The sequence below is a fragment of the Phalacrocorax aristotelis genome, chromosome 10, assembly GCF_949628215.1.
Source record: "Phalacrocorax aristotelis chromosome 10, bGulAri2.1, whole genome shotgun sequence".
Taxonomy (NCBI): Eukaryota; Metazoa; Chordata; class Aves; order Suliformes; family Phalacrocoracidae; genus Phalacrocorax; species Phalacrocorax aristotelis.
The window spans coordinates 24,646,306-24,661,300 of NC_134285.1; the positions used below are offsets into that span (position 1 = coordinate 24,646,306).

Consider the following 14,995-nt stretch of genomic DNA (forward strand, 5'->3'; position numbering starts at 1 on the left):
GGCCGGCGGGGCGGGGCGGGCACCGCCTCCCGTCGGCCTTTTGACCAATCACGAAGTCTGCTGTGTTTAAAAAAAAAGTGCGCGCGGCTGGTAGGCGTCGCTCGGAAGAGCTGGGCCTATCGCGGGCGGGAGGAGTTGCAGCCCCTCCCAGGGAGGTGCCTCGGGGAACGTGGCCTGGACGGAGCTCGCCGCCGGCGCCTTCCCTGACCCTCGCTGAGCGGCAAAGGGGTGTGGCAGAGGGCGGGGGCGTGTCCTCCCGCGGGCAGCCCCGCCCCCCGCCGGCCAGTTCGGTCCTGCCCCCTCGCGGCGTGCCCCCTCACTCGGAGCCGGTCTGGGCGCAGCGGTCGGTGGCCTCCGCTCGGTCCCCGGGGACGCGCCACGATGAAGGCGGGCGGTGAGTGGTGGGGCCACCCGCGGGCTCCGGGGAGGGCGCTTAGTCTCTCGTCTCCTGTACCCCCTGCCCCGCCGCGCCGAGGGACTCCGCCGCGGCCCCCCCCTTCCCCTCCTCAGGGGGGGCTCTGAGGGCGGGAGGGCCGCGCCTGAGGGAGTGGGGCCTGCCCGGGCACCGCCGGGGCCTGAGGGGCCGCCGGGGACCGCAACGGCTCGGCGGCGGCGGTGGGGCTGTAGCGGCTGCGCGCCCAAATTCAAACGGCGGCGGGGGGCGGCGCGGGCCGGGTGGGGGGGGCTCGGGGCGCCTTCGGGGAGGGGGGGTACGGTCGGTCGGGGCCGCGGCTGCCCCGGTCCTCCTCCCGCCTCAGAAGGGCCCCGCCTGCGGGAACGTCCGGCGGGAGCTTGCCGCCCGGTGCCGTACCTGGGGGCGCTCATTTCCCTCCATTCCACCGAGGGACCCGGGGCTGGAGCGGGCCGAGGTGTCTGAGCACTACTGCGCTTCGAAGACGGGTGTTAAGAATTGTAAATTGCGTGTGGAGCAGCACATAAAGCGCTTTAAACTTGCTGGGTGCAAATCGATAAGCGGGAAACCCTGTTCAAACGTAAACGTTCCTGTCTTTTTTACTCTGAGGGTGACCGAGCGGCGGCCCAGGGTGCCCAGGGCGGCTGCGGAGGCTCCATCCTCCAGGGCCTTCAAACCCGGCTGGACGCCGTCCTGTTGCGGCTGACCCCGCTTGGGCAGGGCGGTTGGGCTGGGCCACCTCTAGAGCTCACTTCCAGCCTAAACCACTCTGATTTTGTGAAGCAAGAAATTGTAGATTTCCCTGTGCGACTTCCTGTCTTTTGAAATTGATTTTTTCCTTTTCCCTGAGCTGCCCGAGTACCCCATACCCCTAGCCATTCAGATGTTTATACAGGTTTAATTGGCATACCAGTGTAGAAGTCCATTTCTTTTTCATGGCAATAATAATGCTGAAGCTTTATCCAGGGAAGGGGATGAGAAGGATAGCGGTATTCTGCCCTGTGCACCTCAAGTTTTTATTTTCATGGGAATAGCTTTTTAATCAAAGACAGGTTACAGGTAGGTACGTGCTACTGGTGAGACACTGGATGCTGTTTTGTAGCAGATTGGTGGTTCGTTTCATTAAATCTGAAGTGCTAAGGAAGTTAACCTCATACATGAACAGAAAAACCTATATTTGCATAGTGGTAGCCATGGCTCAAGGGCCCCTTAGGAATCTGCAGGCTCCTCTTAAGGATGCTGCTGAAAACCCACATAACCTGCCCTTTGCAAATGGAAAAACCTGTATTAAGTAATTGACTCTGATGCAGCAACTTTGCTTTGAACAGATTGTGAACTTTGCATTGGCTATGCAGTCTGCACATCTGGACACTTCCCAGTTCTGTGGGCTGCTGTGCTTAGAGGGAGACAAGGGTGTAACTGGCCAGTCCGTATGTCTTCCATCCGCTGCAGCTGGAAAGAGCTGTTGCTCTTATCTTCTCAGAGAAATGCAATGCATTGCTTCTCGGGTCTCACTGAAGTCGTGTGTGAAGAACTGGAGACAAGTATGAGATCGCAAGGCTTTCTCTATGTTAGGTTATAACCAGGAGATGTTAAACACTTAAAGTAGAAAAGCAGGGAAAAGGTGAAAAATATTAATGGAGAAAAATATATGCCTAATTAAAATTCTCTGTCCTCACCTTGACTTTTCAGCCACCTTCTCTTTTTGTTGTAAAAAAAAAAAAAAAAACTTGGGAGCTGCATCTTTCTCTTAGCTTTTGACCCTATAATCTAGTGAGACTACATAGCTCTGGCTTGGTTTACTTCATAGATAATATGGGGTGGTTTGGTACCGGTATTATACTACTACTTTGACTCTACTGTTTTCATTTATGTCAAAAAGTATTCAAACTAATAATAGACTACTGAAAATAGGGTAAGCAATGCTAGTGCATGCATGTTGCACAGTATGGGGCTCTCGAACTGAGTCTATGCCTTTCATTATGCTTTTTTAGAAAAAAGTAAATTTCCTAAGTATAATCTCTTTGTATAAGACTTAAACCAGAGTTGAAAAATACAGCCAAGAAATCTTCTGTAATAAAGTCCAAGACCCTTACATCATCCTTTAATTTGTGGGACTCAAGCTTTCACTTAAGAATTTATTTTTTTGAGCCCTTGTGTCTGCAAAGCAAATGTTCATAAATGGGCCTCTATTGCTTGTATAGACTGCTCCTGAGAGCTGTAAGAGCCTGACCTGGAAATGAGCAGTGTTGGCATCTCCACTGTTGCATGGCAGGGCTCTGAAAGGTACAGCATGAACTGGGATTGATTTGGGTCCTTCCACCCAAGCACCACTCTGTGAGGGTGATCATTTGCTGCCGCTTGTGGGCTGGAGGTGGGGAATGTGCTCATTTTCCTCCTAGCACCTTTCACTGATTTGAAGTTCTGCCATTTGTTAGTCAGGCTGCTGTGGGTGCAGGCAGGGGCCAGGCCCTTGGCAGCAGCCCAAAGGCTGTGCTGTCCCCAGGAGGTGGAAGAGGGACTGGCCTTTTACCACGGAGTAGGAGTCTCTACCAGCAAGCAGTACTTATGTGCTCTAGGTTTTGCCTTATCTGTTAGATGGTTTACCCTCACTGCATTCACCAAGAGAGGAAAACATTGTCTTAATGAGGAACAGAAGATGTAGGCAATGTATTAGCCTAGGAATGCTACAAGGTGCTGAAACACGGGGAAAAAAAGCTTCCTGGTTCTTGGGGCTCTTCTGTGAACACCTGAGGCAGCAGCTGGCTGTTTAGGAAGATGGGCTTTTGTCTTGAGCTGGTTTGGTGGATCTTAACTTCCCATCTCCCTGGTCACATTTCAAGGACTGCTATCAACTGAGAAGGAAAAGTTGGGGTAGGGGAGAGGTAGGTGAAGTTGTACTAGTGACAGTTTAACTACTCGCAGTTAAATGATGGAGTTAGGGTGTGGAGGGGCTCTCCTCAATGAAGAGGACATGAGCGTGAGCCATCCCTTCTGAGCCTCTTTGCTTAATTGACTAAATTGAACGAGTCACTCACTACTTTGTGGCTTAGTCTTCCAGCATTATGTGACACATGCTAAATCTGTGTATGATTAATATGTTTTAAGGAGCGTCCTATGCTGCAGTAAATAGGTGCTCAGGTAAAGATGTGTTTATGCATGTGTACACTCTGCAGTGCTGTTTTTCCTTGTACTGTTCCGTCGCTAACTGAGGTGTCCCATGTTTTGTTTTCCAGTGATTCACTGTAGATGTTCCAGGTGTTTTTCTTTCCCTTCAAAGCGAAGAATAAGAAAACGGCCCCGAGTCCTGACGTTGTTAAGTCTGCCTGAGGACGTTCTTTTTCATGTTCTGAAAGGCCTTCCTGCTGAGGACATCCTTTCTGTCAGAGCTGTGAGTCTGCTACTGCTTCCTCTCTGTCAGGTACCATGGCTTATCTCTGCCATTAGGAGCCAAGGCTGCACGTGGAAAAGGCTGGCTCCTTGTGTCAGAGTCAACCTGAAGAAAGCCAAAGAACACATGCAGTAATTAGATTTTTGCTATCCCAGTAGCAGTTTTATTTCTCATTACTCAAGCTTAAGAAGATTAGCAATAGTGTTTGAGTGCTCTGCGTAAATTTTCTGTGGAAATTGTTCTGCCTGATCACTGTGGCTGAACAAATCAGTTTGGTTTGTCATCTCCTGCCTTAATGATGATGAGGCAGATAATGAGTTATGATTAACTTGTGATGAATTAGCCACCTATGTAAAATTAGATTGCAAAGGACTCTTTTTTTGTTGGTCCCTTCATTTTAGTAATTATTTTATGTTCCCCCCTTGCAGGTGCACTCCCATCTTAAATACCTTGTGGATAATCATGCTAGTGTTTGGGCATGTGCAAGTTTCCAAGAAATATGGCCTTCTCCAAACAATCTGAAGATGTTTGAAAGGTAAGCTTTAAGAATGCAATTTGTCTGATGTTGTAGAAGGGGGTGTTTGAAGGTGGATATACAATTCTAACCAGTCCTCACTGTAAGTGGGGGATCTGACATTCCCTTTTTGTAGAAACTTTTGCTTAGCATGATGAAGAATTGTTGATTTCATGTCTAAGCTGCAGCTTATAACTACTGCTTCTTTAACTGGAGCAGGGCCCACTGCATATACTGAAGTCATTTCTCTTTAAGGGCATTAATATTCCATATAGGAACATAGCACAGTAACTAAAATCTGTTACTGGTACTTCCTTATGAATGTGCAAGTGAAATCAGAGGCTCAAGAGCATAACCATATTTCTGAGTTGGTTTGGTTACTTCTTGTACAAACCAGTGTATTTAAAGAGAGGTAGATTTCAGTATTAAAACAAGTGAATTTTGAAGGGGTAATAATCTGCTTAGAAAGGATGGAGAGTGTCTTTTTATCCATCTGACTCAAAGGGGATCAATCAGTTTAAATGTCTTGGTAATTGTTTTGCTTCTGACTATTGCTGCTTTGATGCATGTATTATGTTCTTTCTGAAGAAGACTATTACGTGCACATCAGTTTGGAAGCGCCTGATGCATGTCCTCGAGGGTAAAAGTACCAAACTGTGTCATTGCATTCTGGTGGTGGGGATGTTGTGTGGGAATGGGAAACAGTTCCTAGGAATTGTCAGATTATCCTGGACATTGGCATACAAAAGTGTTGCAGCAAGAAAAGCCTCAGTGTAACTTACGTTTAACTTCCGTAGCAAAAGCACGTATGCTTATGGCTGGTGATACCAAATTCACAGCCTGGCCTACGCTGAAGTAACTCGTCTGAGGATATGGGTCTGGAAGCACCTACTGATTTCAACCTCAAACATCTCTGTTTCCTGTTCAGGGCTGCTGAAAGGGGTAACTTTGAAGCTGCTGTGAAGCTGGGGATAGCATACCTGTACAATGAAGGCTGTAAGTGTGGAAGCTTGTATGCGGATCTTTGGGGAAGGTGGCATGACAGAAGGAAATATAGACGAACTGAAGTTTTATCTATAGATACAGAACAGACTAACTGTCTCATCATGAAGTTGGCACTTCTGCTGGCTGCTTACAAAGTTATTTCTCCTGTGTCTCAAACGCTGATGCTTTTGTACCCAGGTTCTAGAGCAATGAAGTGCAGAGCCAGCGTGCTGCCTTCAGTGTGTGGTTGGGTCTCATTTACTATCACGCCTCTTCAGTTTTACCTTTCAGTGCAGCTTAAGCACTGGCCTCTAAACTGCTAGGTGTTAAATTAGAGTACTGTTCACAGGTCTTTTAGAAAAGAAGTCAATGCAGAACTTATGAATTAATGTTTAGAGGTTATCCTTTGTAAACTTCTGATCAAACTTGGCTGTTTGCTTAGACTGATAAATGTAACAAAAGGGACTGACAATTGACAGGAGGAGCCTCCTTGCGGAGGATACTGGCAAGGCCACTGTGTACCAGTTTGCTTGTACACTGACAGGAATTAACATTACTTTGAGTGTTGGTATTTGCAGAACACCCCCCGCCCCAACACAGAGTTATATGTTCCTAAAGACTGATTGTAGTAAGATTTCTTTTCTTTTGCCGTCTCCATGATTTTTAAGGCTCTAAAGGGAAGACACTGTCCAATCTTTTCCTGATTGTATCCTATTGTCTGCTTGGCCTGACTAAATGCCAAGCAGGCGTTATGAATAAACTTAAAACTATTTCTGGCTTCTTCTTTTTTTTTGTGTAGTGTCCATCTCTGACGAGGGTCGTGCAGAAGTGAATGGATTAAAGGCATCTCATTTCTTCAGTCAGGCGGAGCGTTTGAATGTGTGTGCAGCCCCATTTATCTGGCTTTTTATCCGTCCTCCGTGGTCCTTGAGTGGAAGCTGTTGTAAAGCTGTGGTCTATGAGAGTCTCAAAGCAGAGTGTCAGTTGGAGAAAGTAAGATTTCTTTCTGCCCTTGACTTTAACATAGAGGCCAATAACTGCATCTAGTTATTTTTGTTTCCCCAAGGAGCTCCTATGCTCTTGTTGCTTAATTGACTGTGGATCAATCATTTTAATGAATTTGTTGCCAAACTGCATTTGATATATCATGAGTGCCAGAGGCCCGTACTGTCTCTTCTGAGAAATTCAGTACTGTCTCAAAGATAACAAAACATAGAGAAAAGCAAGTGGGGGTAACGACTGAAAGGCAAACAAAATTGTAGTCTGGAATTATTAGCAAAAATTGCTATTGTTCTTTGTTTATCTCTAACAATGCTTCATGTTAATGCTTTCTCCAGGCTCAGAAAGGATCTATTCTCCACTGCTTGGCTAAGGTCTTGAGTCTCTTTGAGGTGAGCAGTGTTTCTGACTTGATGTGTTTAGGTGCCTTTTTTGGTGATGCTAATGCTGTTTACCTTGATTTTAAAAAAAAAAAAAAAGCCAAATGCTCTTATATTCCTCGGATGGCCTAGGAATTTCTGTTCTCATGAGTTTAATGTACTGGTTGTTTGAATGAATGTTATCAACTTAGTTTATAGAATTTTACAAACAGTGAAATTATTTTTGGCTTGATCATGGGCTTGCAGTGTGTTTGGGTCTGAAAGGAAGCCTTCCAGTCATAATGCATATTAAAAAAAAAAGCCTTCAATGGCAAGCAAGCCAAAAAGCTTCTGTCTAGCTGAGGAAAACCACTTACTGCTTCCTGAGCCTGGATCTTCAAATGACAGCACTGAGTGGCTGTGGGAGAGCCCCCCCCTCATAGTCTGAAAGGGACTAGCAGCTGGTTGTTTCTGCTCTGTAGCTTTCAGTACACAGTTGTTATGGAGCTTCTGAAGTATTCAGCACCCAGTTGGCTGGACAGCAAAAATACCATTGTGCCTTTTGTTCTTAGGATGAAGAAAAAAGAAGAGAATCCCTTGAAATGTTTGAAGAATCTTCAAAGCAGGGTTGCTTAAACAGCTCCTACCTCCTTTGGGAAAGTAACAGAAAGGCTGCTGTAAGTAGGGTTTTCTGGGGTTTGGTTTGGTTTTTTTTGTCTCGAAACAACTCTTTCACTGCAACTTCCAGATCTGTTATGTGTAATGAACATGCACAGAAAGAAATTGCTGTTCCTTAGAGCTTACCTTCTTCATAAGCAAGGAGAGTGCTAAGAACTCTCTCAAATGAGCTTTGGTGTCTGCCTTGGTGTTTAAAGATTTAAAGTGAGTCTACAAGCGGTTGTAGCCAAGGCGCAGGCAGAACTTCCTTTATCTTTAGCTCTGCTAAAGGCATAGGCGCTGCTGCTGGCTAGTGATCATATGGCTCACTTGGGAACAGCAGGGGGGAAGCTGCCTGCATTGTCATTAATAAATCTGCCAAAGCTCTCTCACTGGAATCCTGAACAACCTGTCTCATTTCCTGTAAGATCTTGGGCAAGAGCTGAAGTAAGTTTCTTAAAAACAATGTTGTCATCATGATGAGAAACAGGCTGGTTGCTGAAATAAGATGTACCTGCAGGCAGTGTTCTTACTCTGGATGTTAGTACTACAATCCTACTGTTTGTTATGTAAAGGTAATGGTTTTTGAAATATGTTTACATTCTTCTCTGTAGATGTCAGATCCTGGCAGATACCTCCAAAGTCTCAGGAAGCTACGGGACTATGCAGCAAAGGGCTGCTGGGAAGCACAGGTTAGACTGACTTTTCTCAGGAAAACTTTTCATTTGGTCTTTCTTATGCTGTCATTGTAGGCTTAAACTCCTCTCTTTAGAAGCAGGGTCAAAATTGCTGAATAATATCTGCATGTGTGTGCATGTATTTACTCTGCAGATCCCCCTTTTGGAAAATACTGCATGTCTGTGGTACAATCCAAGTAAGGGCGCACTTTTTGAGGGACTCAAAAGCTTATCCCCAAATAGTATGTGCATCCAACATTTAAGCCAAACTAAGAACTGATTCTGTTACCTTTCAAGTAGTTTGTCATGTTCACTCTCTATTTTCAGCAAGAAAATCACAGGACCATCCTATGCTGCTTTAGTTTGCATTTGGTTAAAAAAACAAACAAAAAAAAACAAACAAAAACACCACCACGAAAAACCAAACAAAAAAACCAACCCCAAAACAACCTACCCCAAATAACTTTCTTTTGTGTTCTCTCTACTACAGATAGCTTTAGCCAAAGCTTGTGGGAATGGAAACCAACTAGGATTAGAAGCAAAATCTTCCAGTGAAATGGTGTCTCAAATCTTCCAAGCTTCCCTTCCTATCAGCAAGCAAAGTATCTTCACTGTGCAGAAAGGAATGAATGAAACAATGAGGTAAAAACTCCCATCTGTGAGTCAGGCCACACAGCAGAAATCAATGCTTATTTCCCTCCACATCTGTAGAGGGAAACAAATCCAGAATGAGGTCTTTTGGAAGATGGCATCTTTTGCTTCGCTCTTCTGTGATGCATTATGTACAATCAAAGAAACACATGACATTTTGCAAAGAGGAAGTACTAGAGCCCTTATTTCAAGCCTTGATGAAGAACTGAAATGAGGGGTGAGGTTTTCTCTGGACTGTAAGTTCTTGCCTCTGTCAAGACTAACAAGCTCTTTAAGAAATAGAGGCACTGTTTTAGCTTGTTGGAGGTACAGTGACTCTCCAGTTATCTGAGGTGGCTTTTAGCCTCCTAACTGATATGCCCTACCCCTTTCCATGTGCAAGTGCCTACTAATTATAGCTTAGCTTCTGACTATTTCACAGACAACTTAAGACGACTGTTGACCCTTCCAAGAATAACAGACCTCGGGTTGCAAATTCTTCTCTCAGTGCAATGTGTCATTATTTTGAAAATTCTTTTGGTTGAATTTCTTGGTCTGAACTTTTGAGTGGAGAAGGGACTCGGTAACTAGACTTGGGGAGGGTGTTCAGCACAAGTTTGGATGGCTTCCAACAGATTGTCTCTCTTTCCTGTCCAGGTACATCCTGATTGATTGGCTGGTAGAAGTGGCTACCATGAAAGACTTTTCTAGCCTGTGCCTTCACATGACAGTGGGATGTGTGGATCGTTATTTGAAGCTCAGACCTGTGCCTCGGGCTCGACTACAACTTTTGGGAATAGCCTGCATGGTCATTTGCACACGGTAGGGGTTCTGATGGGTGAACAGAGGTGGTTATTGCGATCATTCAAATAAACTTCTGTGGCTCAAGCTTTTTTCCCCTTGCTAATAATAATACTAGGAAAAAAGTCTTTGGGTTCCCTTTACATTGACTGCTACTTGAATTGTGTTCATACACAAACACACTCAATCTCTGCAAATGAGAGACAAAATGTTGTTTCTCGAACATGCTTTTGAATATTAAAAAACTCCATAGTGGTGGATTGGTCTAAATGCATTCCATCAGCAACTGAAGTCTTCCATGCCATATCAGCATGAGTCAACCCTGTAAGGAGCAACTGCAGTGGTGGTGTTACCTAGGTTAGTCTGTTACGCTCAGACAAACAGCATGGTGCGGTGGAAAATTGTTCTTTTGTATTAGTTCCCTTAATATCTTGCATCTTAACCTAGAAGCGGTTTCATAAATGAGGAATTAGGAATATTCTAGTAGTAGGTGGTTCCAGCTTAAAGGTGAAATAAATGAAGAGCTGCTGTTCTTTCTTTCCTGGTCTGTACCTGGGAAAGTACTTTATAAAGTTGTTTAACCCTATGGTCATCTTGGGTGCGTTTATCTGCCACAAAAACAGTAGTGCGCAGGTGCAGAAATTCCCTCTTTTCTGGAGTTAACTGTTAATAATATTTAATTTTGCAGTTTTATCAGCAAAGAGATCTTGACAATACGGGAAGCTGTGTGGCTAACAGACAACACATACAAATATGAAGACTTGGTCAGAATGATGGGTGAGATCATTTCTGCCCTAGAAGGAAAGATACGGGTGAGTTTGGAAAGTGGATGGAATATTTCAACCCTTGGGCTGCTACTGAAGTTGGGCTATTGTAATTAGCACTTCTCCTTATCTAAAATGTTGGATTTTTATGCAAGTGTTCTCAGTCAGCTGTGGAGACTTATGCAGATACAAAATCCTCTGACTTTCTGTAGAGATTAAAACTTAAGTTTTAAGAGGCCATGTAGTCTTTCACTGGAGACTTTCAGTGTCAGTGTAGTAGTTTAAAAAAGCTAACAAACCCTAATGTAAAGAAAACAGCATTCACTGGAAATAACTGCGTTAAATACTCGGTACTTGTCTTGTATTGCCAACCTCTGTTCTGCTTTATGTGCTAGATACCTACCATTGTGGACTACAAAGAAGTATTGTCAAATGTAGTCTTGCTGGAGAGAAGAACTCTTCACCTTTACAGCTTCATTTGTGAACTGTCACTCTTAAACACAAGCCTTTGTGTGTATTCCCCAGCTCGGCTGGCTGCTGCAGCATTGCTGCTGGCTAAGATACTGCACAGGCAAGGTAAGGAACAGCCTCTTCAGCAGAGCTGCCGCAGGAAATGTCAGTCTGCCCTCTCCTTTTAGGGAGCTCTTTTTATTTTTGGTGTTACTTTGTCTTTAGGCAAGATGCCTCAATCACTGTGGGGGAAAAGGGGTACAGGTGTAAGACTTCATAATGAAGAGTTGAGTTCAGTCTACTTTAGCTCTTCTTAGCTATGATGAACAATTATCTTAGCATCAGGCTATGCAACCTTTGTGTTGAAATGAGACTGAAGATTTCTGTACTTAGGTTTACCTGCCAAACTGAAGTTATACTTATGTGTGAAGCTAGTTGTGAACTTGAATGAACTGTCTGCAGGCATAACCTCATAGAGATCATGATTTCTATTTAATTTTTAAAAAAGTCTGATTACAGAACTACCAAGCTTCATGAAATGGTAATATACGTTCTCGCTTCCAGCACACCCCTGGACCAGCCAGCTGTCTGAGTGTACCGGTTTTTCTCTTGAAGACTTGTTGCCCTGTGTGCTAAGCCTCCACCAAAAGTGGTAATAGTTTTGGAACTCTTCTGGGAGGGCACACAAGTACTTGGATTCCAGTTCTTGCAGACATGCAGCATCTATAGAGTCAGCCTTTCCCAGTGAAGGATGTGGCTTTGGGAAACTGCCTTGCTCCCTGCCCCCATAAGGCACTGAGGCCTAGGGGCCAGTTCAGGGGCAGCTGCTCTGTTTCTCACAACAGATGCTCGCCCTGGGTTACAGAAAATGTGATGCTGCTCAAGACTTAATGGGTTTCAGCTTGCCAAACAGCAGTGTCTTCAGAAGACTGCAACTGGCTTATTGGTGAGCTTCAGGAGTTCCAGTAGCAAAAGTAGCTCATTTTTGAGAGAGCATAAGGCAAATATCTTGCTTACCTCAAGGAACAGAAAAGGAATTAGATGCTTATATGCTCAGAAACCAAGTGTCCTGGCTAGCTGCTTAGCAGTTCTCCTGAAACAGCAACTTCCTTAGCACAGAGCTGAGGTGGACAGAGGGAAAGTACTTAAATTGGCAGGTTTTGTTAACATTGTTTCATACAATCCATTCTAAGACTGGGGCTTCAATCTTTCTTTCCAGTTTCCATGATGATGTCCCAAAGGATTATAGGCAGGTGTCCTTAACTGCAGTGAAACAACGATTTGAAGATGACCGTTATGAAGAAATAGGCAAAGAAAAGGTGGGTGAGTTCTTTGTCTTCATTTGCTGATGTCTGACAGCCAGAGCAAAGCTACCGTATGGCAGGATGTAGTGAACTTCAAATAATGGGAAGTGGGTTCTAACTTTAGACTGTTGGGAGGAGAGAATGTCTAAATAAAGTGGTAGTTTTAAACTTGATCTGCGGGAACTCTAACTGCTCTGTCTGTGTACATGTGGGAAGAACTCACTGGGATAGATTTCTCCTAGAAAATAAAAATAGCCTCCTCCTAGCTATCTATTCTTTACGGGAATCTCATGGTCTAATTCTTACTGGCTCTTGATTTTTTTTTTCAGATGATGAGTTACAGCCAGCTCTGTTCATTGTTGGGTGTGAAACAGGAGGACCCAGAACCCAGTCCCTTGCACACAAATGTGGTGGAAATTCAGACTTTCCTTAGTTCTCCCTCTGGAAAGAGAACTAAAAGGCTAGTATAATTTACCATTGTAAATGTTTCTGAAGATTAGCATAAGTCTTTCTTCCTCTCTGGCATCCTGAGGTTTCATTCTTAAACATGATCAATTTTTCTGTAACTACCTTGACATCTATTAAAAGAGATGGAAAAGAAGACTTGGCTTTTAATGTGTGGCTTCTGGATTTTCTTGCTACAGGAGGAGGGAAGACAGCATTCAGGATGACAGAGGCAGTTTTGTGACTACACCCACAGCAGAGCTATCCACCCAGGAAGAAAGTCTTCTAGATAACTTCCTAGACTGGAGTTTAGATTCCTGCTCTGGTTACGAAGGTGATCAGGAAAGTGAAGGCGAGAGAGATGGAGATGGTGAGGGTGTTTTTCTCCTTATAAAAAGCAGACAAGATAATTAAAACTGTCTTTTCATCTTTGCTTAAAACTGTTTCTCAGGCAACAGAAGCCTGAACTTTCAGCTGAAGACCAGTTGGAAAAACTCTCCCACTTCCCCAGTGGTTAGAATTATTAAACTATTTTAGACGTATATATCTCTTCTATTTTTCTGTACTGCTTCAGAACATGATGAAGGGTTTTGAAGCTGCTTAGCATTTCGGGGTAAGACTGTTTTCAGATACCACTGACAGGGGACCAAATGTGATGAACGGCCTAGTGCTGACACTAGGACTGTCTGTTTTCTAAACAGCTTAGTACCTATCCAAACAGTCTGAAGAGGGGGGAAAGTTACTGTTTTAAATGAGGGGGAACTTATGTCTACTTACATATGGACAGGAGGGTAAAGCACTAAGGTTTATGCTCTTGCTTGGTTTTTCTGCTTGATTCTGTGCTGAATGCCTGCTTGGTGTTGCACAATCCAAAACTAACCTTTTTATCATTCCCCAGTGACAGGTCCCAGTGGAATCTTGGATGTGACAGTGGTCTACATGGATCCTGCAGAGCACTGCTGTCAGGACTCCAGTGATGAAGACAATGTAGCTGTAGAGTGGGCTGGGCACACAGCACCACTGAGGGAGGCTAAGCTGCCAGATGACACTCGCAGCCTTTCCACATATCTCACCCCAAGAAATCCTAACCTGGAAGGGAGCTCAGGCTACTCTTCCGTCAACAGTGCCAGTCCTACATCTTCTGTAGACGGCAGCCTTGGAATACCTCTAAAGCCTACCTCAGCACTGTCTCTTGGCAGTGCCATGAACAGGGAGCCATGCCTGCCTCATTACTTGGAATCTTGTTTACAGTCAGTCTGTGCTAGGCCCAGTGAGGGCAAGTGTGACAGAAGGCAAGTCAAGCGAAAAAATGTGGCAGAACACAGTGAAGAAAGGGTGAACTTGGGCTTCTTGAGCCTTTGATTTCTTCATGCTCTTTACTCTTCTAGAGTTCCTGGTAACAGTACTTCTGTTGTAGTTATACAGGGATAATAGTGAATAATTGTCAATACCTCCAAGAAGAGCCTTTCCCCCCAACTTTGCCTATGCCTAGTTTGTAAATCTGTAGCTTGCTGCTGGGCCTTCTTTCCTTGATAGCTGCCTTCTTAAAATATTCCCTAATGTCTGATCCTCTGCAAATTCTTTTCCACATATGAAACTTCATAGCTTATTTTTGTCATACCTCAGCAGTTACTCCTTGGTGATAGAACTTGTCATGGCCCTTGCTTTGCTGTGAGGCCTGGCACGATAAAGGAATTGACCTTGGTTCTCAAGTTACTGGATGTAACACTATGCTTGAATTCTTCCACCTGAAAGACCTGAGGTTGTGCTGCCTTTTCCTTCTGGCCAGGTACTAACTCAGCTGGTGCTTCCCTCTCCTCTGTATATACCATTTGCTGCACTGATACAAGGTTTTTATAGCTACAATCAAAAGGTAAATGAAGGCTCACTACAGATCTGAGTTTCTTTTTTACCTTCCTCTCAGATGGTTTTAAACCCCATTTGCCTCAGGCTCTAGCTGCCATGTTTTCCTTGCCTGAAAAATTCTCCTCCTGTGCCTTAATGCTTCACTGCCCAGTACTACAGTAATGTGACCTTGGTGCACTGTTAGTCTCTGCTGGAATGGTGTGGTTGAACTGCCACCTCCAGTCTGGCTCAATTTCACTTCCTGTCTTGCAGAGTCTTCCTTGCTATTTCCATTAATGTGTCCTCAAAGTAAAGCACAACCAACCTGAACACTAGCACCAGGCAGTAATGCAGAAATGGCTTTTGGTATGGCAAACTGTCTGCCCTAATTTAAGCCTTGCTACTGGCTCCTTATCTGCAAGGGTAGCATATGTTTCTCTTATCAAAAATGAAACCTGTGCCGCTTCAGTAACCATTTGAAGAAGCCACCTACACTGACCTCAGCCTAGCAAGCCTGGGTTAAAGCTCTGTCAGCCTGTGAACATTGGGAAAACAACCTACTTTCTACAACCACGTAGTGAGCTTTGAAATACCAAGGTACACAACTTCCAGGAGATGTCACTAAATTTAACACTGGAACTGGACTCTATGACTCTTGTTTAGAAGTTACTGTGGCAGATGGCAACAGTTCAAACACACACACATGGTGTAGTGACTTTTTTTATAAAATTTTTTTTATATAGATGGCTCCCTGTCTTACTTCA

General features: G+C 44.4%; 1 protein-coding gene across 1 annotated transcript; it reads left to right on the forward strand.

Annotated features, from left to right (window-relative positions):
• The first annotated feature begins 264 nt into the window (after positions 1-264).
• Positions 265-14,973, forward strand: CCNF (cyclin F). The gene is made up of 17 exons (XM_075105887.1): positions 265-394; positions 3,649-3,803; positions 4,232-4,338; positions 5,246-5,313; positions 6,101-6,294; positions 6,639-6,692; positions 7,232-7,336; positions 7,931-8,008; positions 8,484-8,635; positions 9,281-9,445; positions 10,113-10,236; positions 10,584-10,764; positions 11,203-11,290; positions 11,858-11,957; positions 12,272-12,402; positions 12,587-12,756; positions 13,285-14,973. Exons 1-17 carry the CDS (start codon positions 382-384, stop codon positions 13,746-13,748), a joined length of 2,349 nt encoding a protein of 782 aa, XP_074961988.1. The 5' UTR covers positions 265-381; the 3' UTR covers positions 13,749-14,973.
• Positions 14,974-14,995: the final 22 nt, after the last annotated feature.